Source organism: Heterocephalus glaber, unplaced genomic scaffold (assembly GCF_053883595.1).
Source record: "Heterocephalus glaber isolate CG9 unplaced genomic scaffold, H.glaber_assembly_v1.0 deba00001564, whole genome shotgun sequence".
Taxonomy (NCBI): domain Eukaryota; kingdom Metazoa; phylum Chordata; class Mammalia; order Rodentia; family Bathyergidae; genus Heterocephalus; species Heterocephalus glaber.
The window spans coordinates 8,880,758-8,905,862 of NW_028258351.1; the positions used below are offsets into that span (position 1 = coordinate 8,880,758).

The 25,105-nt window shown below is 43.0% G+C and overlaps 1 protein-coding gene and 1 long non-coding RNA gene across 12 annotated transcripts in view; one reads left to right on the forward strand and one right to left on the reverse strand.

Moving 5' to 3' along the window:
• The first annotated feature begins 169 nt into the window (after positions 1-169).
• LOC110346880 (uncharacterized) lies at positions 170-9,398 on the forward strand. 2 transcript variants are annotated; one of them, XR_002391165.2, is made up of 4 exons: positions 170-1,473; positions 4,944-5,059; positions 6,981-7,114; positions 7,446-9,398. It is a non-coding gene; the product is annotated as an uncharacterized LOC110346880 (long non-coding RNA). The 2 variants fall into 2 exon arrangements; XR_002391164.2 differs by having other exon boundaries at positions 170-5,059.
• A 3,216-nt stretch (positions 9,399-12,614) lies between these two features.
• Positions 12,615-25,105, reverse strand: part of Nf1 (neurofibromin 1) — a 285,217-nt gene continuing 272,726 nt past the window's right edge. For all 10 annotated transcript variants that reach the window (XM_087191932.1, XM_021248915.2, XM_021248918.2 and 7 more), the window contains one exon: positions 12,615-16,171. In XM_087191932.1, coding sequence (XP_087048058.1) covers positions 16,029-16,171 — 143 coding nt within the window. In that variant the 3' untranslated portion in view covers positions 12,615-16,028. The remainder of the gene's footprint in view (positions 16,172-25,105) is intronic.

Consider the following 25,105-nt stretch of genomic DNA (forward strand, 5'->3'; position numbering starts at 1 on the left):
CGACGCGCGGCCGCTCGGTGTCAGCTGCGGCGCCGCGTCCCCGCCGCCGCCGCCGCCGGGGCTGGGGCGGGGGCGGGGGAGGGGCGGCGGCGGGGACGCGGAGACAAAAGGAGCCGCGCGCCGCGCGAGTGGGGCCGCCCACGCCGCGCACGACTGCCCCCCCCCCCCGCGGACTCAGTTTCCCTCCGCGTGACCGCGCTCGCCCCTCCCCCTGCCCAGCCGGGAGTGTGGGCGCCTGCGCGCCGCCAAGCGCAGCTGGTGCCCGGAATCGGGAGCCGCCCCAGGCCCCACTCTCCCGGGGGACCGGTCCTTCGCAGCCCTGAGCCCGGGACCACCCGCGCCCTCCATCCGTCCTCAGTCCCTGGACCTTGCGGTCACCACCCTCCCTTTGTTGGCACCTGTCCTTTACCAAGCGCTCAGCAGCTTCCCGGGTTTGATGACCTTCACCTCTGAGGAAGCCGGAAGGGAGACGCTGGATTACTTAACGCTAGGCCACACTGCTTGTGAGAGCCGGACCGGCGTTCCTACCTACACATCCACGAGTCTGGACTCTGCTCTTGGTCTGCTCTGCTTCCCCGAAAAGCAGTCTCCGGGCAGTAGCCCGCCGTGACTCTGGGCTTAGGTCCCAGAGACCTCTCCACAGCACTCTTGTGGCCAGCTCAGGGCACGGGGCGTGCGAGGTGCAGGGAGGGAAAACTAGGCCAGCAGGAGAAAGGAAAAGCGAGGCCTTCCATTAGGCCTCCGGATGAGGGCCCAGGGACGCCCACACTTTGGGGAGGCCCCCTTTCTTGCAGCTCTGCACCTGGAGCTCAGGGCCTGGGACAGAAGCTCTGCCCCGAGTGCTGGTGGCAGTGCCTGACCCGAGCCTCCTCCTCCCAGTAGTGTCCCAGGAGCCTCAGCTGCAGCTCTCGAGCTGGGTCCTGGGCCAGCGCGCCCCTCCTCTCCTTTCCTTGCTCAGCACCACAGGCCCCGGTGGGGATAGTCCTCCCCAAGCCATCAATAGGCCTTGGCCCAGCCCACCCCTGCTCAGGCGATCCGCTCCCAGACAGGTGGCCTCCACCAGGAAGCCTTTCCTGGTATCCTCCTCCCCTCGCCTCCTACTCTGTGTTTTGGGCCCTTCCTCCTGCTACCTACCCAGTTTTGTGATTCTCTGCCCGAGTGCCCATCTCCCCCACCAGGCTGGGAGACCCTGCAGGGCCAGAAACATCTTAATCATCTCCTCTTCTTCATCTCTGGCCACAAGTGGGCCCAGAGGAGCCCCTGCCCAGAGCAGATGCCTCCCCTATTGCCTGCAGGAGCCGAAGCCATGGAATACCGCAAACAGGGAGTGCACGGGGGTGGGCACAGTTCTGCACGAGGACTGTGAGGCCTCCCCTCTCCCTGCCTCGGCTTCCACTCTGCGGTCCTCCTGCTCGCCCTGGAACACTGGATGTACTTCCTGTGCAGGGGCCTTCTCTGCAGTCCTGCCCAGGGGTGAGCCTGGTCTTATTTGCCCTTTTCCTGGAGCCAGGTAAGGCAGAACCTCCTGGGAAGAGAGGCTTCGAAGATCAGACAGACCACGAAAAGAGGGCAGGGGAAGCCATGGACACAGGGTGGCACGGTGTTCTGTGAAGAGTGTGGGCTTCTTCGCTGGTCGGGTGCCCCTCGGCAACATGCTGGCATTTTTGAGTCTCAGTTTCCTGTCTGCACAATAGGGATTGTAATATCTGTCACTGAGGATTAGAGTAAATGCATGCAAAGGGCCTGGATGTTCTTCCCTTCCACCTGCCCATGAACTGTGGGTGGAAGTGGAGAATAAGAGGGGAGGGGAGAGAGGCTGAGTGCTGGAGACCAGCAAAGCCCAGGCAGAGAGGAGTGGGAGCTGGGGCTGTGCCTGCCCAACGACCCTGATACGGGTTCCCTCCAGGGTCCCATCTTGCCCAGTTTCTCTGCCCAATACAGCAGCACAGAAAGAAGATGGAGCGGGGTCTGCCCCCTGGTGGGAGCTGAGGGAAATAAACGGCTCTCAGAGCTCTCCCTGGTAACAAGTCCTCCCAAGACAGCTGACAGAGAAGATGAGCCCTCACTCACCTCAGCTGGCGGAAGTGAGGGTTCAGACCTGAGTGTGAACAAATGGGAATCCAGCCTGAAGCCCACGGCCAGATTTACAGTTCTCCCCCAAGACAAGATCGTGCAAAATTAGAGTCCCTTCCACAGGCGAGCCCCCTGACCCTGGCGCCCCCTTGTGGGTCCTTTTGCAGGTGCACCTCTGTTGGGTGAGGGCCTAATAGCCTGTCTCCCTTCAGAGGTGGGTTTGGCACTGGTTCTCTTGTTCACCACTGTGCTGCTGGGACCAGCATAGCACATCACAAGCATGTTCTCTCGGTTTGTCACATGCTTTTTATTGAGCACCTATGTGTATAGGGCATGCTGGGGGGCAAGGGGAGGAGCCTCAGGCTCCCTGTCCTTGCTGAATGACTCAACGTGATCTGTGTAGAGGTCCTAGACTCTGGGATCCCAGAAGGACTTGCTGAGCACAGGGCCTTGCAGATAGTGCCATTTGCAGTTTTTGGGTCCTTAAAAGTGGGACTAGGATGGAGTGAGAAGTGCAGCTCCACGTAGGGGGCCCATGGAGGGCTGGGTACTGCATGGCAGAGGGGGCTGCCCCAGGAAAGCAAGAGGTCCTGTTGATAGAGGTGAGGAAGAAGGCTGAGAGCTTCCTTTCTGCCCTCCTTGGCCTCCGGATGAGCTTTGAGTCCCAGCAGGCTGGGAAAATGCTGAGAAACATACATGGAAGGGCCAGCTGGGATTCCCACCCATTCTCCAGGAAGAAACAAAACCTCTGTTAGGACCCTCCTCTGTGGAAAAAAACCTCATGGGTCCTACTGCCTGTGCTGGCAGGTGCAGGACCTTTCCTCTCTCTGGGCCTTGTATTCCAACATCTCCTGTCTCCTTCTGCCTGGGGGCCCTTGCTCCTGTCTCCTCCCCATTCCACTTCTTCCTGTCCTCCAGAAGCTGCAGTGACAGTGGCAACTCCTACAGGAAGCCCAGGTGGAGGAGCCCAGCCTGTAGGGGGAACAGGGCTGAGTTGGGGAGGTAATGATGTAAACTCAGAACCTTTACCATTGTCACAAGGGCACGTGGGCAGGTAGCAAAGGTCACAGGAATAAGCATGAGGTCCCAGAGGGCAGGGACTGTGTGTCCATTTCTCTTTTGATTTCTCTGGCTTCCACAATGCCCTGCATCCATGCAGTTAAAGTCTGAGAAGGAGTTAGTTAAAATAGCCATGTCCTAATTCCTGGGACCTGTAAACATCACTTAGAAATTAGAAAAAGGATTTTTTTGTCATGCAAACATATACCAATAATTTTTTTTAAATTTAAAAATAAAAAGGGATTTTTAAAGATGTAAGATCTGGAATGGGGGAGATTATAGTGGGTTACTGGGGGAGTCTAAATGCGATCACGTGTATCCTTATAAGAGGGATCAGAGGCAGACTTTACACAGAAGGGACAGTGTGACACATGGGACAGAAATGAGTGGTGGAGCCAGAGCCAAGGAATGCAGAAGCTAGAAGACTCCCCACCCCCAGCTCCCTCAGGGAGCACCCCCGTCAAACCTGCATTTCAGACTTCTGGCTGCCAGAACTGTGAGAAAATACATTTCTGTTGTTTAAGCCACCAAGTTTCAAGTAGTATATGGCACAGCAGCCACAGGAAATGAATATGTATGGCATAAATAATCACGTGTAAGTTATAAAAATTATAAAGAGCCAGGTTGGGCAGGGCATGGTGCCCAACTTCTGTAATCTCAGCACTCTGGAGTCTGAGGCAGGAGGATCCCAAGTTCGAGCCCTGCCTGGGCTACATATTGAATTGGAGGTCCAACCAGGCTGCATAGTGAGACCCCACCTCAGTAAACAAAACACAGGCGGATTTAGAAGAGAATGGAGAGGAAGGCAAGCAAAAAGGATCAAGATGGGGCCGGGAATTTAGCTCGGTGGTTTCGCCACCTGCTTCGCAAGCACAAGGACCCGAGTTCGATCCCTGGTACCAAAAAAAAAAAAAAAAGGATTAAGATGCAATATATATGTGCACCAGTATGCCGTGATGAATATATTCTCATGTATCACAAACATGTACTAATAAAATTTTTAAGTTTATGCTGAAGACATACAGAACAATACTATTATATGTACTTCTTACTCTGTTGTTGATCACATCACGTTCACTCGTATGTCTTCTAATTACAAAATAAATTATCTACCAGAAAAACAAAAGAGCTAGGTTTTAGAACCCCAAATTGCTGAGCTGGGCATCAACACAGCTGCTCTTTTAGCTCCCTGGCTCTGGACAAGTTAAATTCTCTGAGCCTGTTCTCCTGTGTGTAAAGTGGGTCCTGCAGGAATTTAATGAGAAAATGCATGTAATGTGCTCACCCAGTGCCCAGCCTGGCCTGGCAGGTGGTGGTTACTCCATGTGTCAGCCCGGAGCCGCTCAGAGCCAGGCTAAAAGGAGATGCAGTTTTCTGCTTCATGTGGGCCTTGATACCACCATCCATGTTGTCTGGAAATGGGTCAGGACTCACAGTTTCTTCCTGCTCACAAACCTGCTGGATTTTTTGTTTTTAACTATGAATAATTATTGCTTTGGAGGGGAAGTATGGGTGTGAACTCTATACTTTGCTCCAGATATGCCTCCATCACAGAGACAGAAATCACACTTGGAGACACAGCCTGGTGCTGGGGCCCTGCTGAGACCTGTGGGAGGCAACAGGGCATCTTGAGGCCTTGTCCTTCCTCTGCCACAGGAGCTCATGTTGGGTAGGGTGCCACCCAGACCCTTCTCCGACGCCCGGGAGCAGGACAAGCTGGTTGCTAGAATTCCTTCCATGTTTCTAAGAAGAAATGGCAAGGCCTTACTTATTCTATCCACCTGAGCTCCAAATCTTGTTCTTTGTTGCAGAAATGGCCCCTGAAAGTGACTTCCATTTCAGGGCACCAACATTTACTGTGGGCTCCTCACGGGTTAGGAAGCAGCCTTTTGCCTGAGTCTTCTTACCTCTTTCCCAGAAGTCCAAGGTACTTAGATCTTCACAGTCTCCTGCTCCACCTTCCCTGTTGCCCCCTTCTGCCCCAAACTCAAACTCCTAAACCCTTGCCCTGGGCCATAAGCAGGAAGGCCCTTTGCAGTCTGATGCCCTTTGTGGAAGTAATACCACTTACCACACTCAGGGACACATTTATTGAGCACTTGTTGTAACCCAAGCATTGTGTGGCACAGACTCCAGACTCAGTGTGGCATAGATCCATGAGATGCTGTTCCTCTCCATGGAATGTCTTCCTTCCCCCACCCCCACAGGCATCTTTAAATGCTCCAAGAAGCCTTCCCTGTGTTGGCTGTCCTCACTACCCTGCCCTAAAGAACTTCATGCAGCCATTCTGAAAGCGTGTGTGATGCACAGGGATGCGCTGCCCCTGCCCTGGCCAGGACACCAGGCCCTCTTCTGAGGTCGGCAGGATCACTTCCAGATCAGAAATGGATGCAGGATAAAGAACCGAGGGGATCGGAAGGAACCACTATCAGAGAGGCGGGGGGAGAACAGGACTGGAGAGCAGGTGGCAAGATGCTCAAAGGACTGAGGACCATGACTGGCTTGGCATTAAGTCACTATGTATTTATACGGCTGTATGTATTTATAGGCCCTTAATAGCCTGAAAACTCTGCAAAGGCAAGGGCCCTTCCCCAGAGACCCTTGAATCCTGCAGGACTGTGAACTGGGAGAGGAAGTGTTAGTGACAGTGAAGGGCCAGTGGTGACCAGAGCCTACATCTGCCTTGCCAATATTCCCCTAAGGAAGGAGAGACAGCCCAGCTCTCTGGACTCTACATTAGGTTAAAAGCCACTCTTTGACAAATGGCAAGAGATAAGAATGTCCAGGAGATAGTAGCTAATTTAATACCAGAGTATTTCCCACTGCTCTAACAAGTGAAAAGTCAGCATCAGGATTGGGATGTGGCTCAGTGATAGGGCACTTGCCTAGCATGTATGAGACCCTGGGTTTGATTCCTAGTTCTAGAAAAGAAGTCAGCATCATTCTCACCTCTTAATAACCTGACTTGATCTTAAAGCAATAATGCTCATTATAAAAATATAGACAAATATTTAAAAGAAAAAAATTAGCAGTTATTAACCCTAATCCCTTCATCTTTTTCCACATATCAACATACATTTTTATTTACTTATTTATGTAATTGAGGGTCAGCCCTCATGAGGTGTGTGTGTGTGTGGTGCTGGGGATGGAGCCCAGGGCCCAGGGAATGCTGGGCGAAAGCTTTACCACTGAGGTACACTTCCAGTCCTGTCATGTAGTTTCAAACCCCTAGATTCTGTGAGATGTTTTCCCCCCAATTTAAGCGTTACTCTTTTTTGTTTTGTTTTGTTTTGTTTTTTGGTACCAGGGATCGAACTTGGGTCCTTCCGTTTTCGAGGGAGTTGGAGGAACCACTGAGCTAAATCCCCGGCGGTTTTTTTTTTTTTTTTAAGCTTTACTCTTTTATCCCTCCCCGTGGCTTTTCTGCAGAGCTGGGGATGGAACCCAGTGCCTCACATAAGCTAGGCAAGGACTTTCCTAAGCTACACTGCCAGACCATGCCCCTTTTAATGGCAGCATAAGGAAACAGCTTCCAGAAAGTGCTAGACGAAGATAGGTCATTTCATCAACAATTTGGTTGTCTTTTTTTTTTTTCTTTCTTTTTTTTTTTTTGAGACAGGGTTTCCTATGTAGCTCAGGCTGGCCTTGAACTCATTATGTAGCCCAGGCTGGCTTTGAACTTGTGGTGATCCTCCTGCCTCAGCATCCTGAGTCCTGGGAGCACAGGCATGTGTCACCACGCCCAGCATTTTGGTTGTCTTCAGGAGTTCTGATATTATAAATAAGACTTCACTAGAAGTTGTACCTCTCTCATCATTTGTTTCTCTACGCTTGATTCCTATGCACAGAACTGCCAAACTACGATATTCACTGTTCCCACCGACCACAGTTGGTCTCTGCTTCCACCTGGCTCCCTTCAGCACCAGTGTGGACATTCTTCAGCGCACACAGCCCGTCACACCATGGTCCTGACCAACATGAGGTACCACACTGTTTACCAAGTGCGATGACCTTCTCACTATACAGCAATTAGCTATTGGTCCATAGCCATTCATGTTCCTTGCCCTTTTCATTTTTTCCACTGTGTCTTTTCTTAAAAGTAATTTTTATGAACTGTTTGTTTATAATAAGATAAAAGACCATTGGATAGCCCTTTAATTTTGTGATTTTTTTTTTTTTGCGGGGGGGCGGGATGGTGACATTGTAACCTGTCAGGCAGTTAAAGCACAATCTTTCAGATTTCTTCCACTGCTTTTATGCTTAAAGTCCATTTTTATTGTGGCATTCATTAATGTTTTTGCCAACATTTTCAGCTTGCTCTCTTCTCGACTAAAGACCACACGTTTTGTATGTTTGTGTCAGGAGCAATGCTACATAATTTTAGGGAAAAATCATTTGATTAGGCCTAGTTCTCCTGCCTACAGGCCAGCTATGGCATTTTGAGACATAATTCCATTCTGGCCCCCGGTCACAACTGAGACCTCAATGATCCGGTGATGCTGTGATGCTCCAGGACAAGATGACACCAGCTGAAGACATTCTGGGAGGAACAAAATCTTCATCTAGTCAGTTCCTCATTGTTCTTAGATTGTTACTCCTTGTTTATCTTGATGTACTGAACTCTCTGCAAGTCATTTGTTACATCTGTTTCTCCTGATGTACTGAATAAAAGGTACAGTAAACTGGGGGCTTTCGTCTTTGCCACCCAGAGCAGCACTGATCAGACCCAAAGCTCCGCTTCTTCTCAAAGTCTCATTTTTCTACCTTTCCTGTATAATAAGTTAATTCACTGTGTGCTGCCGTGGCTCAAAGGAGACTAGGACTTACTGCAGAGGTTCTAGTAACATCCCCTTTCCCTGCTCCCTACATTTTTGTATTGAGGATTAAATCCAAGGCCTGTCCGCTGAGCCACATCCCTAGCTTTTTATTTTAAATTTTGAGACAGGCTCTTGCTAAGTGCCTAAGTTGCCCAGGCTGGGCTTGAACTTGGAATCCTCCTGCCTCAGCCTTTCAGAGTGCTGAGTTTCCAAGCATGCACCACCATGCCTAGCTTGAGGAGCGTTCTTCCTGACTCTTGTGACTTGCTGAAGTTTGGAGCAGCATGCTTGTGTTCCCAGAGCTGGAGTCTTTAATTACTGATGCTGCTGTCCATCCTGGAGGACATTAGTCACATGAAATTATTCACTTAATTATAATTAAAGAAAATTCTCACTCTCACTAGCCACGTCCGAAGTGTTCAACAGCCATGTGCGGCTAGGGGCCACTGTGTTGGTTGGTGCAGACAGGAAACATGTCCACCATCAGAGGGGTCAGTGGAGTGGTGCAATCTCAACTCTTCCTGGCTGTCTGCAGTGGCTGCTCAGTTTCTGGGACCTGGAGAAACTGGGCTGAGCAGAGCCCCCTGCTGGGCAGTGACTGGCATGAAGCAGGCTGGAAAACAGGCTTTTGTGGCTTTGAAGCCCATAAAATTTGAGGGTTGTCTTTTTTTTTTTTTTTTTTTAACTATAACATAAACTGGGCCTTCATTCTGTTTATCTAGTCCAATTATGATTATCATAGGGTTTTGTTGTTGTTTCTGTGGTGCTGTGGATTGAACTCAGGGCCTTGTAAAATGTTAGGCAAACACTCCTACCACCTGAGCTACATCTCCACTTGTAGTCCTTTCAGCAGTTTTAAACATTTAAATATTGGGCTGCAGATTTAGCTCAGTGGTTTCGCCGCCTACCTCACAAGCGCAAGGTCCTGAGTTCAATCCCTGGTACCAAAAAAAAAAAAATTTAAATATCACAGTTTTAAATATTAAAACATTTGCCTGGTGTAGTGGTGGTGTATGCCTGTAATCCCAGCACTCAGAGGCTGAGGCAGAAGGATCGCTGCGTGTTTGAGGCCAGCCTGAACTACATAGCGAGACTTTGTCTCAAAAAAACCAAGAACAAAACATGTATATATTTTACTAATAAGGAAATTTTCCAACTACCCTCTTAATTTTTGTTAGCTATACTTTCTTGTTTATTCTTCAAGGTAGACTCAGATCATTCTGTCTGGATATTCTTTTTGCTGGGGTTTTGATTAGAATTGTGTTCAACCAGGACATTCATCTGGAAGAAATGGCACACTGCCACGTCCACTCTTCTCAACAGGGCTGTGCTTGGTCTCTTCGTTCACCTGACTTCATTTTGGTGAGCCGCTCACATGCCTATCTGCTGAGCAGGGCGGTGCTGAGTCAGCAGCAATAGGAGGAAAATAAGGACAACACTGTGACTTTAATAAAGCAAAACTAAGTGGTTTAAAAAATTATATTCCATCCTATTCCTTTCCTCTCTGCTCTTTTAGTGTCAAAATAGTTTCTCATAAAAACAAAAAACAACCGCCGGGGATTTAGCTCAGTGGCACGTCATCTGCCTTGCAAGCGCAAGGTCCTGAGTTCAATCACCGATACCAAAAAACAAAAACAGAAACCAACCCAGGCATAGTGCCTATGCCTGTGACCCTAGCACTCTGGGAGGCTGAAGCAGGATGGATTGCAAGTTTGAGCCCAGCCTGGGCAACTTGGTGAGACCCTGGCTCAAATTTAAAAATAAAAAAGGGCTGGTGATGTAGCTCCATGCCAGGGCACTGTTTTTAGTCCCCAGTACTGCCAAACAAAGAGATTTTTTTTGGGCTGGGGATTTAGCTCAGTGGTTCCACCGCCTGCCTTGCAAGCGCAAGGACCCGAGTTCGATCCCCGGTACCAAAAAAAAAACTTTGACAAGAGATTTTTTTTTTTTTTTTTTGGTGTGTGTGTGGTTGTAGCTTGTTTCTAAATGCATAAACTGATGGAATATCTTTCAGAAATTTTACTGAATAGTGAAATCTCAAAGTGTGGGTTGGAGTTTCTTTCCTGCAGTGCTGGGGATTGAACTCAGAGCCTCACCCATGCTAGGCAAAGGCTCCCATTGAGCTACACTCCCACTTCCAGGTTAATGTTTTCCATAGGCCTCTCTCACACAGGTCATGTCTATTTTGTTTGGGATTTTCCCCTGGGGACACCATTGGAATCTTTTTTTCCCCTATTTTTTTGTTTATATAGTTCCCTGGTAATGTAGAGCCTTACATGTTAACCACCAACCATAAAGTGAACATTTTTGAATAAAGCCCAGTGTCCCCACTCTACCTCCCACCCCAGAAGCCAGTCTAACCAACCAGGTAGACGGGAAGAGGGTTGATGATTGCAGTGTTGTAAGGAGAAGCTGTTATGGGAGCAAGAGAATGCTCTCCGCACAGCCAATGGGAATCAGAGCACTGCAAGAGATGTTAATGTTCACATCAACTCAGAAAAATTGGGCACCCAAGAAACGTTTGTTGAGCGCTGACTGTTGCAAACTCACAAAGACTTGGTATTTTAGTAATTATTTTTCTGGGTCACCTAGATGTGAATGTGGGCAGTGGTGTTAAGTTTTTGATGAAGGCATGGATTACCAAGTTCCCTTCTGCCTTCCATCCACAAATGACCAAGTTGGTAAGGGAGCATCCCCTGGCCTCCATTTCTCATTTTACTTTGACTGTAGGCCAGACTGAAAACATTTGGAGTTGCTGGGACAGAGAGTACACCCATTTCTGCAGTCTTGGGCTAAGGTGTGCTCCCATGCATGTTTTAGAGGTAGGAAATTAAATTGCATCCCCAATGTGGGACAAACAAATGGAGGGTAATAAGAACATGTTAAGAGGGGCCAGGGATTTAGCTCAGTGGTTCTGCTGCCTGCCTCAAAAGTGCAAGGTCCAGAGTTCGATCCCTGGTAGCAAAAAAAAAAAAAAAAGAACATGGTAAGTCAGTCTCTGATTTCTGCCTGGAAACACCTCTACTCGCCCTTTTCGGGCCAGTTTCTCCATAGCCTCAGTTACTGCCTACATATTATAGGCACTTACAACAGATCCTTGGACATATCTCCACTTGGACAAACTTCTTGGGCATTTTCAAGCCTCAACTCCTCAGTTACCAATTCTGCCAGCCACACTGCACCCTTCTAGTAACTCCATACCCTGGGACACTGTATCATCAGTTCTGTGGCAGTTTCCCCACTAAATCATGAGCTCATAGAGGGCAGAAGCCAAGCTTTCTTCCTTTGTATCTGTAATGGCTACACAGGGCAAGGCACAAACACAGGACTAATTAGCACAGGTTATATTTCTATTTTCTTTCCATAAAGGTAGTTAAGTTTGGCAATGCTTTCTGAACTTATGAACAGGAAAGAGCCCTATTCAGATTCCATCTTCCTCATTTTACATGGAGGAAGTGGTCCCTGGGGTGGGGTTGGGGGATTCTGAACCCTGTAACCTCAGAGGCTTAAATCTTTTTATCACAACCTACTAGGCTTTTTGTCCCAGCATGGAGACAACGTTAAGGATCTCATAGAATGAGAACCTTAAATATGCACACATATATGCATATTTAGTATATATATATGTATATATATATACATACATACATACAGTATAAAGGTATTTTTTTTAAAAAGCAACCTATTTATTAAAATTACAGTTCCACATTACATTATAAAATTTCCACTTATGACTAGCCAGCACTTTTAGGAGAACAAAATGTGAGTTTCAAACCAACAATGATTATGTTGCTATAGTGTGGTCCTAATATTTATGGAAACATAATCAACATTGCAAAAAAGCTTGTTTTAAATTGGCAGCTGCAGTTTTGAGTAAGCTGATGTAGGCTACAGAAAAAAAAAAGCTATTTGCACTATTTGAGTTTCCAGTTCACCATTCCTGTGGTCTGAAACCTAGGTGGGCAGGAACACTGCCCAAGCAGCTTTAACCACACACCCGCTCTCACAGGACCCTGTCCCGGTCCCGGGAGACGGTGCATTAGCTTGGGGGTGGGGTTCATCTGGGATGGCCCCAGAACATCCACAAGCTTGAGGCATCCCTGCCTTTTCGGCCTTCCCATAAAAGGACCAGCACTTGTCGCAGCCTGCAGGTTTCTTTCGTCTTTTCCAGTCCTTTGTTCAGTGACATGGTTGCCTTTCTGAGGACAGATCTGTCCTCGCCCAGGTGCTCTCTAGGATGGATTCTTTCTCCCTTAGAAAGGAAGTAGCCCAAATAATGGGGGTAAATGAAATAGCAAAGCTCAGGGGAGGTGGATTATGGGCATGCGCTGCCGCCGAGGTTCTGAGGTGGAGGTGAGAAGCTGGAGGACTGTGGGGCGTGCCCTCTGACTGCTTGTACTGCCTTGCATTTCTAGTTGACTGCTCATTCCCGGAGACCAGTCATCCTGAGTGGGCAAGCCTTAAAAAAACTTTTCACCAAAATTACTTGAGAGATATTCTGGAAATAGAACCATAGAACCGTCTTTCCATGTGGGTGAGGGGAGGAGGAGACCCAAAAACATCCTTACATGAAAGGAAATGGCCTTAATGTCAAAAGATCAGGGAGGAATGGGAAAAGCCAGAAAACAGAACTTGATACATGTGAAAAAAATAACTTCTCACGTCTCAGAGCAGATTGAATTTACATTTTACTTTAAAAAAGGTGTGTGTGTGTGTGTGTGTGTGTGTGTGTGTACATACACAGGAGGAAAACGGAGTGGGGAACAACAATGGTCTGAGACAGAGTTCTAGGAATTTCCCCTACAGTGATCGAATTTGTCTGTTGGGCAGTATTTCTCCCGCTGGCATACAACTGCTTACAATATGAACAAGGTTACAGACAAGGAACCATCAAAGTTTAGGCCTAATGGAAAGGAGGGTAAGTTATCATATACAATGTAAGTTTACAATACACAGCATTTTCTTTAAAAGATGGAACGCAGTCATAGGAAGAAGTTAACAACACTAACACAAGAATAATCAAATTTTTGTTATCCATGTACAGCAACTAACTGCTTTACAAAAAAGCAAAATAATACAATATATCGTCACATGTATTTACAGTGTAGTAAATATACTTTTCTGTCAAATTTTACACAAACTATTTACAGATGAATATACTGCATTTAAAAAATGGTGTGGCTGACACTAAGTGAGTTTTCATATAGGTCCATTGCATAATATTGAGTAAGACATGCCTCTTTATGCTTGGGGAGGGGGGTAAAAGGAGAAACAAAACCCAAAACAGAACAAAAAATTAAAAAAACAAAAAACCGTCAAAAGAAACTGAAAACCCCCAAAACACACAAAGCAGAAGGGTTGCCAGCTCACACTCTGTCCCCGGCGGTGTCCTGTGCCTGCTCAGTGTGCAAGAGGAAGGCATGAGTGAGCGCCGGAGGACAGGGCACCGCACCATACTGGGCAGCCCTTCGACAGGAGCACAACAAGGAGGACGCAACCGGGGGTGGGGGGTGTGTGTGGGGGTGTCTACAAACCCAAAACAAACGACAGAGCTTACATCACATTATATAAAATGGGCCACTTGCTCTGAACTTCAGATTTTGTCTTAAATTGCAAGTATAAGGACTAAAAAAGTATTTCATTTCTCAGGGGAAGAATATGGTGAGGGATTTAGCTCATTTTCATTTTATTTGGAAAGTTAGATTTTTTTTTCTCAAAAGTCAGAATTTCTTTAAAGATAAATTCTAAACCTTAGCTAACTTTTCAGATTCCTAGGACATACTGGTAAAAAGTATTTTTGCAGTTCAAAGAAGGCTCAATTTTGATTTGTGCAACGCTGATCATTTCATGAGGTACTTCACGTGGATTCATTTCATTCATTACACTAGAGGGAAATAATTTAAAAAACATCATAGTTTCGTGAACTTGTTTATGGAAAGATCAATATTTTTAATAGTAAACCTTTGGAAATTTCTGTTTTGATGGGAGAAGCAAAATAGTGTAACCTCCACCATCACACACACCAAATCAACAAAAGAGGAAAAATATTGAACCAAAATTATTAAAGGCTCTCATTGCCTAGTGCTCTAGGAGCCAAGAAGCTGTGACACCACATCCCAGAAGCACTGGGTTGGGGAGAAACACGACTATAACCGGAGCTTAGCATCCTTGGCATTAATATCACTGATCTATTTCTAAATCAGTTCTAAGCTTCTTTACAGTCTCAGTTGCTATATTATAAACATTTACTCTAATGCAGCCTCTACAATAATCAAAAAACAAAAGCTTAGTTAATTGCACCTGTCTTCAATATTTTCCATTAATTCTATGTTTAAATCATTATTAATACTAACGTGTTTTTTCCTTTTGGCAAATGTTTCTTACTTTTCCCAGGTCCGTAAACAAAATTAAAAAATTAAATTCTTGTTATTTCTGAATATCAAAAGCAATTTTATTTACATTAACATATTACATTGTTACTGTGTGGTTAAGTGTAAAATGTGTTATATTATTAATCAGAACACTTAAATGTACCATTACTCACAGAATTAGCTGTGGAATTTAATTTACTGAAATCCACTGATGAACTAACACCACAGGAACCCCCACTCCCCTTGGTTTCTTTTTTCCCCTCCCAAAACCATTATATCTTAACATACAAAGAGAACCTGGGCAGGGGATATCCTTTTAAAATATAGTTTAGTCCTTAGTAGAACATCCAGATGTTAATATGCTCGCTGAAGTAAAATTATTTTGTGCACTGCAGGTACCACAAAGAAACTGGATCTGCATTACTGTGGAGATTCCTATGCTATGAAAATCAAAAATCCATACCATTTAGTATAGCAGCAACTCTAACAGTCCCCCACTGTCACACAAATGCAGGCTGACCAGACTTTTCACAGTGATTAGATGCAATACTATCATATAGAACCCAAATGTTTCATAGAGAGAGTCCTGATTTTTTTGGAGAGGGGGATGATTTTTAAAATATATCTTATCAAAGAAATTTATGATAAAAAAGAAATTTATGATGACATACAGCACACTCTATTTCTTGAAAATTATTTAACAAAATAAACGTATCAGCTACTCTAAAAATTGCGTACCATTCCATTTTGCTATGCAGCTAATGCAAACATCTATGAAAATGAACTTTTGGGAACAATTTTCAACACTTTGCTTGCTAATTACCCTGCTGAGAATTATTAGAAGAGGAAGAGGCAAAAAAATACGGTTAAATAAAAATACGGTTAATATAATTTTGGCTTACAAAAACCAAAAACAAACAACACCGTCAGAATATTTAAAGACTAAATGATAATCAACTGGAGAAAGAAACTAGTTTGGATAACTGAGTTTGGAGAAGGCCTCAGAACCCATAGCATTAATTCAGTACTGTTATATGTGGTCATGTTTATTTTCCTATAATTATTGCTAATTCTCAAATGTTAGTATTTCTTAAGAATCTACTACAAAATACTACACCCTCCCACCCCCCAAGTACCCCGCCTGTGGCTTTAAGGTGTGAAGTCACTAAGGCTTAACCTCTGCGCTTCCTTCAGCTTCTAAGGTAAAAAAAAGTCCACAGCTAAAAATCAGATTAAACGTACTGGGGTTATAATATTACTTCTCCCATAAACTTCTGTCTTGAAAAGTGTGTAAGGCAGGCTAAAACTTTACTTTGTATGATGAAGGGAAAACAAAGAAGGCAGAGCTCTGTGCAAAGGGTTTCATAGCTGGCCAGTAGTAGCAGTATTCAAGAATTCACCCTCTCACAAAATCAAGATGTTCTCAGTTCAAGTGTCCTGACCTCCCACCTTCTCTGTAGTTGTTCTGACTTATACCAGATACACACCAAAAGTAGAAGGAAAAAAAGTTAAAAAAAAAAAAAAAGCAGCATTAAATTTAGGCGATTCTTCCAAGAATTGATCATTTGGCGACATGGCAGACTAGATGGGTCCATTATAAAACATGAAGTGCAGCATCGCAACATGTGGGGACAGGGCACGGTTAGGGAAGGGGTCACTAGTGAAGAGCCCATGTTACGCTGGTTTGAAAAGTGAAAGAAAGAAAGCTTCACACGATCTTCTTAATGCTATTACGTTTGAAACTGCCAGTGCTTCTTTGCTTCTGCACTTGGCTTGCGGATCCATGGCGAGTTCGTCCACTGTTACAGTGGCCAGTGGTGGGGGAGAGTTCAACGTTCTCCTTGTCGATTCCTGGAGAGAAACAGAGCAGCCAGTTACTCCTTCTCTTCTGGTGCTGAGCTCCAGGAATGAAGCTCATTATCTGTGTATGACATATAACCTGGTGAGTTGTTTTTGCGTATTTCTTTTTTTTGGTATTGGTGATTGAACTCGGGACCTTGCACTTGCGAGGCAGGCATGGTGTCAATGAGCTAAATCCCCAGCTGCATATTTCATTTTAACAGCCAAATATTAGAATGCTTATAAAGGCCTTATCACACAGAAAACCTTGTACTTTGCTAAGCCAAATTTGCTATCATTGCAGAAAAACAGCAGAAGAAAGAAAAGAGAAGTGGCAAGGATAAGCTAGAGGCAGGCAGGCTTGAACAACCAGGGAAATCTAGATAGTGCTCCATCCTCCAAATCATACCAGGAGCATCTAGCAGAGGTCAGTTTCTAGCCATACATCTTTAGTCTTCATAAAGAGAATACACTCTCAGTAGCAAAAGGTACTAATCTTTCTGCAAATCTGTCATTTCAAAGAAAGGCAGGCGCTTTTTCTGTTTTGAATCACAGTGCCTGGTGCAAAGGAACTCAAGTATTAACTGAGTAAATAATATTTCAGAAAGATTATCCTCTAGAATCTTCTTTTCAATTATGGCAAGTCATTGAACACTTCCCAACCTTAAAAAAGATACTGTTCATTATTATTTTTCATTGAGATTCAACTTCAAAAACCATAAATTTTATAGATAATCTAAGTAGTACCTTCAGAAAAGTAACCAGAAACAAAAAAGGTTTTCTTTCCCCATCCCATCATATTAAAATTACAAACTAGACAATTAACAGAATAGTGGTTACACTTGTGGCAGTTGTGACTGAAGGCTGCACAAAGGTAGCTTCTTGTGGTATTGGTAATGTTCTATTTCTTTTTTTTTCATCCAGAGTGTGGTTTTATTAATTTTGTGGTCCTGGGGGCTGACCCCAGGACCTTTCCACTCAGCAACACCCCCAGAAATTCGGTAATGTTCTATTTCTTAATCTGAATGTCATCATTTTTTGGGGGGGGGGGTTGTGTATGTGGTGCTGGGGATCAAACCCCAGGCCTCACCCATGGTGGACACAGTACTTCATCACTGAGCCATGCTCCCTAGTCCCCGAATATTGCATTGTTTTCTTCTTGAAAGTATATTAGGCTGTAAATTTATGATCTGTGCACTTTTCTGCCTATTATATTTCAATAAAATTTGCTCCCCAAATTAGATTGCGTATAGACCTTTAGCATAACTACTGGGAGAAGACCAAATAGCAGGACAGCATTCTAGTAGTATGTATCAAAAGGTGAAGCACTGATTGATATATATTGATACAGAAAGGTGAACACAGTTTTTGTTTTCGTTCTGGTACCGGGGATTGAACTCAAAACCTTGTGCTTGCAAGGCAGGTGTGGTGCCACTGAGCTAAATCCCTGGCCTGATCACAGTTTTTGAATAGGGAAAAAATACCCATGTGGAGGGGGAAAAAAGGCTGGGAAACCATTTGCCAATATGCTGGGACAGTGTATTTTTGGGACAGTGTACTTTTCCAAGTTAATTCATGCTATTTGCATTTTAAGATAATCATTAAATTTGGGAATGGAGAAATTTTCATTTTGGGCAAAAGATATTTCAAATCAAGAAGTATTCATTATGTATAGATCTACTGATCTAAGTACGCAGTTATTTGTCAGCTCATGAACAGAAATGAACTTGGAATGATCTCCCTCTAAGAGTCAAGCATCTTTCATTTGGATTCAGCTCTGAATTCAATTCAGAGTCAGGCATCTAGAATCATGGCTTGATTTATACACATTCAATGGAGGTTCGCTGTATTGACTTTATTAAAGGAACATGGGCATTTGTCAGTGTTTGTGAAAATGTGCAATGGGTTAGGCATATCAGTACTGTTTCTCCAGGTTAGGAAGGGGGTGGTATTATACTTTTAGTAGAAAAGAATTTTTTTCCATTTGGTTTCTTGCATCTGAAATTATCATAAACTCATCAGTGTATTTGACCTGTCATTTCTTTAAATTTGCATGTGCCCTTCAAGGTCAAGCCTGATATTTCATTATCTGGGGATATTTGGTTAATAGAATCTACTTCTTGAGTCATATTTCCTAATAAGTAACAATGAAGAAAAAGTAGGACCTAAAAAAAAAAAAAAAAAAAGAAAAAAAAGAAAAAGAAAAAGTAGGACCTTAACCAAGACTGGGTTTAAAACCTCCTGGAGCTGCTTTCAGGAAGGACTTAAGAGATGCCCACTTGGAAGACTCTGTGGTGCTCCACCAGCATCTGCTACCTTGTGATCCTTGCTGAGTGTCTGCTTTTGTTGCAGGTTTGCTACTGCTCTACTATGGCTCACTGTGACAGGAAAATAGTCCTCACACCAGTGGAGAGTGGCAATGGTGTTTGGGGACAAGGGCTGGCTCTGTATTATTAACATTAACATTATATAAACTACAGTTCTAAAGATAAAGTCACTAGGCTAAAGGTTTCTTAAAAGAAATACTAAGAATATTATACTTTCTATTTTATTAAACAAATTTCCGTCAGAACACACACAAAAAATCTAAAAGCCTTATTTGTCTCCTATTAAATTTGTCTATGTACTATCATCTCAACCATGTAAACAAACTGGAAGAAGATGCAAATAATATTAATCAACAGTGATTATCTTAAAGTAGTAGGATTATGGGTGATTTTTTTCTTCCTGTTTTTCAGAATTTTAATTTTTTCTAATAAACCTGCAATTAAAAACATTAAAGTATGGCTGATCTGTCAGTTCCATCACTCATGACCCAAAGTTTCAGTGGTATGTGAGAGAGGCTGACATTCTACTTCTCTTAGATTTGTGTTTCATTTCAACTCTTTTGTTTGTGTGTTTTCTTCCTACTTTGTGACTCAAACCTGTAAGTAATCTATCAGTAATTATGGTGTGACTGGAATTCTTTTTTCTTTGTACCAGGGATTGAAAAAAATGTGTTTCACTTCATATTTCGAACTGTTACCAGGATTTTTTTTTTTTTTTCGTACCGGGGATTGAACTCAGGACCTTGCGCTTGCCAGGCAGGCAGCGGCACCACTGAGCTAAATCCCCGGCCCTGGAATTTTTAAGTTCAACTTTACAGCAAAGATGTTTTATGGTCAGGATCAAAGGAGAAACACATAAAAATCTTGGAGAGTTATTTTTTAAAAAGGAATTAAAATGCATTATATTTACACCAAATAAAGCATCTTGAAAAAGCAAAATTTGAATGATACAGAATGATCACAGTATCTGAGGCTGGCACTTAAATTTCTAAACATAATTTTCCCTTCTGAGAATTGTGGCAGCATTCTTTTTTATACTCTGAAATTAAATCTAGAAATGTCTCTAGGAGCTGGTGAGGGACTCTGTCTCAACACCCTATCAGGAAAGTTCTCAGATTATCAGCCAGATTGCTCATATGGAGACAGAATTGATCCTGCACTGGTACAAGGTATTATTTTAAATGAGAAAGTCTTGGTGTCACATTTCTTTTCATCAGGACCCCTCTGAAGCTGTGTATTCTGTTCTCTCTTATGCCTGTAAAGCACTAAAACTTTCCTTTTCCACCTTCAGTAGGTCCAAGAGCAAAAATCCATAAGGTGAAAGAAACCCAGAGGCTATAACCTAAAGCAGTGATGGCAAATCTATTACAGCTTTCAATGATACAAACAGCCCACTGTGGCAAATGACCTAAAGAAAATAAGGCTAAAATTTCTGTGTCCTGATTTACTAAAATCCCCCACAAATAAGCTGTGGCCAAACATGTGACTAGTTACAGTGCAGGCAGAATAAGTTGGAAGTTCTTACAGCTGTGTATTAATAGCACTATGCCTCAATGAACTATGGTGACTCCAGATAAAAGACACAATCCTAAATAAAAAGTGATACTGGCCAATGTTGTGAATCAAATTAAGTAGGAAAAAGAACTACTAAATTATTTTATAGTCCTATATCTCCCCTGCTAGACATGAGTTCCTTGAAGGCAGGTATCAGGATATGCTCATTTTGGCAACCAGTAATATATACCTCCGGCCTGACAAAGAGACAACACCCCTTGAGAAGCTGAGGGAAAAAATGGGTTGGGTAATTTTTTTTGGTACCAGTGATCGAACTCAGGACCTTGCACTTGTGAGGCAGGCGGTGGTGCTACTGCTGAGCTAAATGCCTGGGTTGGATAATTTGTAAGAAGCTAAACTAGAAAAATTAAAGACTAATAATTATCCAAATCTCCCACTACCTGTACAGGGACACTGGTAAGTTACCTGACTGTGCTTTGCTTAGTTTATTACACATACAACACAGCAAATCTACCAAAACTTTTTTTTTTTTTGGCAGGGGGAACCTAGGGATTAACCCAGGGCCTTGTGCATGCTAAGCAAGTGATCTACTACTGAGGTACATCCCTAGTCCTTTTCATTTTGAGACAGGGTTTCACTAAATTGCCCAGGCTGGCCTGAAACAAACTTACAATCTTCTGTTAGCCTCCTGAGTAGCTGGGATTACAGACATGCACCACTGAGCCTAACCAGAAAACTCTTACCACATGTGTAAACTGGAGAACATGTTGACCAACATTTGAGTATTGGTTGAATCATAACTTTTTTTTTTTGGTACCGGGGATCGAACTCGGGACCTTGGGCTTGTGAGACAGGCAGCGGAACCACTGAGCTAAATCCCCCGCCCGGTTGAATCATAATTTTATTTGGCTCTAGATCTCCTTTCTTTTTGAGTGCGGGGCAACATGCATTGTAAGCTCTTGCTCTACCACTACTCTGTACCTCCAGTGCTTTTGGCTCTAGTTCTTTATCTGGCAATTAAAGGGAACAGCAGGTCAGGTGTGGTGGTGCATGCCTATAGTCCCAGCACTTGAGAGAATGAGGCTGGAACACTGCTGTGAGTTCAAGGCCAGCCTGGGCTACTTATGGAGTTCAACGCCAGCCTGTACTGTATAGTGAGATCTTGTCTCAAAAAACCAAAACCAAAAAACTCCACCAGATAAAATAATCTGTGAAGAATTTTTGCATAAAGGTAAACTAATTATTATATAAATTAAGATGGTCCTCCTCCTAATACCTGAAATAAAAGACTAATTGATATACTTAAAGGTATATTAGAATACATAGGACTTAAATTTTATGTTACAATTGTAAAATGACTGAAGCTTGTGTAAGCACAAAATGTAATAAATCCTAGAAAGGTAAGTAGTAATAGCTTGTTCTTATGCTATAATAAATACATTCATGGAGATATTATAAATATATATTTAGAAAAATTTGTAGTTCGAGTAAATATACAAAATTGTAATTTAAAAGAATCTCAAAAGAGCCAGCCATGGTGGTTGCACAGTTGTAATCCCAGCTACTTGGAAGGGTGAGGCAGGAAGATTCAAGTTTGTGGCCAGGCTGGGCAATTTAGTGAGGCCCTGTTGCCCCTCTCCCGGCAAAAAAAGGGGGACTTGTATAGGTCAGTGGGCCCTGGGCAAAGAGGATGTGGGAATTAAAAACCATTTTTAAAAAAAAAAACAGGCTTTCACCTATTATTAACACTTTTTTTTCTGTCTAGGTTTAATCTTTCTGTATAATAATTATAGGAGAAGAAAGAAATGACATCTTTTATAAAGTAAACATAAGTGTGTCACATTTTTCCTTTTTAGGCTTTAGGGCTAACTAATGAGCATATTCCTTTTCTTAAATACAAATGATAGAATAGACAGCCAGCTTTAATGTCTAAGATTGGCTTTTTTTGGGGGGGGCATTTTCTAAGCTACAGAAGAACTTGCTCACACCACATGTCCTGCTTTTTCTCTATTAACTCTCCCTTGAGTTCCTTGTTATTCTGTTGTTTTAGTCCAGGGACGGTGGCTTCACTGCTCAGGACAGGTGTAAGCAGCCCCTTAACTGAGACAGAACACACCAGCCTGGCACTTGCTGTAACCCCCAGACCTTACAACACAGTGGCTTTGCAAGTTTCTCTGGTGACTAAGCCAGACAGAGCTCCCAGGGACTGGAAATGAAGCCTTGTGCCATATGCCCAGGATGAGTGCGGGGTAAGCAGTACTTCATGCAAGGATGGTGAAGGTGAGGAGTACCTTGATGAGAGAGCAGCTGCATGAAAACTGCTGATTTAGAGCAAGGCAGAGGAGCTTCAAACACAGAATGGAAGAAAAAACACAAAGTGAGCGATGTCCATAACATTTTTTAAAAGTCCAATGTGATTAGATGTTGGATAACTACTATGTTTTCCAGTGTTCAGGAGTCTGGTTTTAATTACTGAGCTCTGACCATTAATTTCCTAAATAATACATTCTGTGAGTAAATATAACTTACAGTTTTACAGATGATGTGTTTTACCATCTTTATTAGAATTTAGAATTTTAAATCAAGAACTAAATTTAAAAATGAGATAAAGAATTAGCAGAAGTTACACATAAATAATTGCTCAATAAAAATTCTTTCTCTCCCTTATATAGGATAATAAAGAAAAGCAAAATAAAAACTACCAAGTAAAGGTGTGGTGATACCTTAACTAGTTCTTTAAAATATTAAAATATGTGTAGTTTCAGAGATTTTAAGTGATCTCACAGTAGAGGCCTATAAGTTTCTTTTAAGAGGGAGTTATTTTATTTTAATTTTTTTTTGAGGGAGTTATTTTAAATGCAGCAAACATATTAGGAGTGTTGCTGACTCAGAGCTAAGTTTAGAGAAATGGTTTTGATGAAATGTCCCTCCACGCACACAGCTATCAGCAATACTGGCTTAGGGTGCTTATGAACGCCAGCTGATTCATCCCTCTTTCCTAGAGGATGTTTATATTACAGAGCAAAGTGAAAGAATGGCTGCCGGGATGGATGAAGCTCAAAAAATAAAGTAGGAGAAATGAATCTGAAAAAGAAAAAAGATCTGTGCTCCAGTACTATCAGTACTATCAAATGAAACGATAAAAAAGAAGAAATAAAGAACTTTCTTAGTACAAAGCACGAAAAATAGATCACATGCTTTTTGTTCTTGTAAAATATATATTTCTTACATTTTTTGAGGTAAAGTGTTATAAAATTTTTTGTCATAATTACTACCTGACTCTGCCAAAATAGTCCCTCTCACCTATCAGAATAATGTACAGTACAAGACACAATATGACAAGTATCACAGACTAAGAGGTCAAAGTCATTTCTGTGCACACTTACTATCTTTACAACTGAGAGCTCTTGGAGGCAGGTGCCCTGCCTCGGCCACTCCCTGCATACAGCAAACAATGAATAACTACAGGATAAATATCTGGAATTACGGTTATTTTCTACAGAGCACTGCATTATTTATCTTGTACTTAAAATTAAGAGAACTTATATATACTTAAAATATTAAACAACATGGGTCACAGAAACTAAAACTAAATCAAACCAAACCAAAACCTTAACTTAAATACTGAGATCCATGGGTAAAAACTGTCAAGTTCCTGGCCATCTTTAAATGGCCTAGAGTGGCGAAAGCAAACCTACTAAATAGGTGTTCAAATGCTTATTGAATTAAATTGTAAAAAGTGTTAGCAGAACCTGATAAATATAAAATAGATTTTAATACTTTGGGACTAACTGGATCTAATTTAACTTCTTTTTTTTTTTTTTGGTGCCGGGGATCGAACTCTGGTCCTTGCACTTGCAAGGCAGGTGGCGGAACCACCGAGCTAAATCCCCGGCCCTAATTTAACTTCTTTTTAATATGTACAAAATCCATACAATCTTGATTCTAATATATTTGCTCTTTAATATCTATAGAGGATGAAGGTAGATCGTACTTGAAATGGATATGTAGGCCTCTGCTCATCAATTGGGAAAACCACTCGGCTTGGGCTTAACCAAGAAATAGTCCCACAAATAGGTTTTTTTTCTTTTTTAAACAGGTAAGATAAGTTTTATTTTCTAGTTCTAATCCTGGTTCTTCAATTTATGTCTAGCTCAGGTCCACTGGGCCTAATAAGGATCATAATATCAAGTGTGAAATATTCTTATACATTACAGGTATGTAGCTCTTGTATTCTCTTCAGGACATTTAAGAAAAACCTGAAGAGGCAAAGCTCTTGCCATTTGGCTAGAAGATTATAGTAAACGCAATTTTACACACACTGAATTCTGGGTAGAGTTCCACTAATGACAAGTTCAACTACTATTAGAGAGGGATTCAGAAGACACTTAGGCATTTTTAAAGGTGCACTTACACATTTTCAGAGAGAAATGAAAAAGACCACTACATCCTCAAAGCTGTTGACTGAAGTGTATCACCACAATCTTAATTTGAGTAAGGTGCAATGGTGAGGCAGAGATGGGGGTTAGGAGAGGGAAATATGCTCCATTTCAGGCAGTAACACAGAGGTCTTTAAATACTACTGCTGAGGACTTGGCTGCTGGGAGTAGAGATAAGTATTTTGGTTTCTACACAGCTAAGTAGCAAAGTTGAATGAGTATGGGTAAGTTTTTGGATAAGCTTTACTGCTTCTTTTAGCCCTTTGATATCAGCAAACTCAGTCCATAAAAAATAAGGAGATAAAGATATAAAATTAAATAGAGCTCAAGATATGAAGCGATATATCTAATTCCAAAGTTTCAACTCTTGTATTTGGTTTCTTGAGACAGGGTCTTAGCCTGGGCTGGCCTAAAACTTGTGGTGATCCTCCTGCCTCAGCCTCCTGAGCACTGGGATTACAGGGGTGCAACATCACACATAGCCTCAAAGTCCCAACTCTTAATCATTAAGAGATATTTCATAAGAGCAAATGACAAAACTATAATTATTAGTGCAAAGAAATCAGGATCCTGCCGGAGATTTAGCTCAGTGGTGGCACTGCCTGCCTCGAAAGTGCAAGGACCCGAGTTTAATCCCCAGTACCAAAAACAAATAAACAACAACA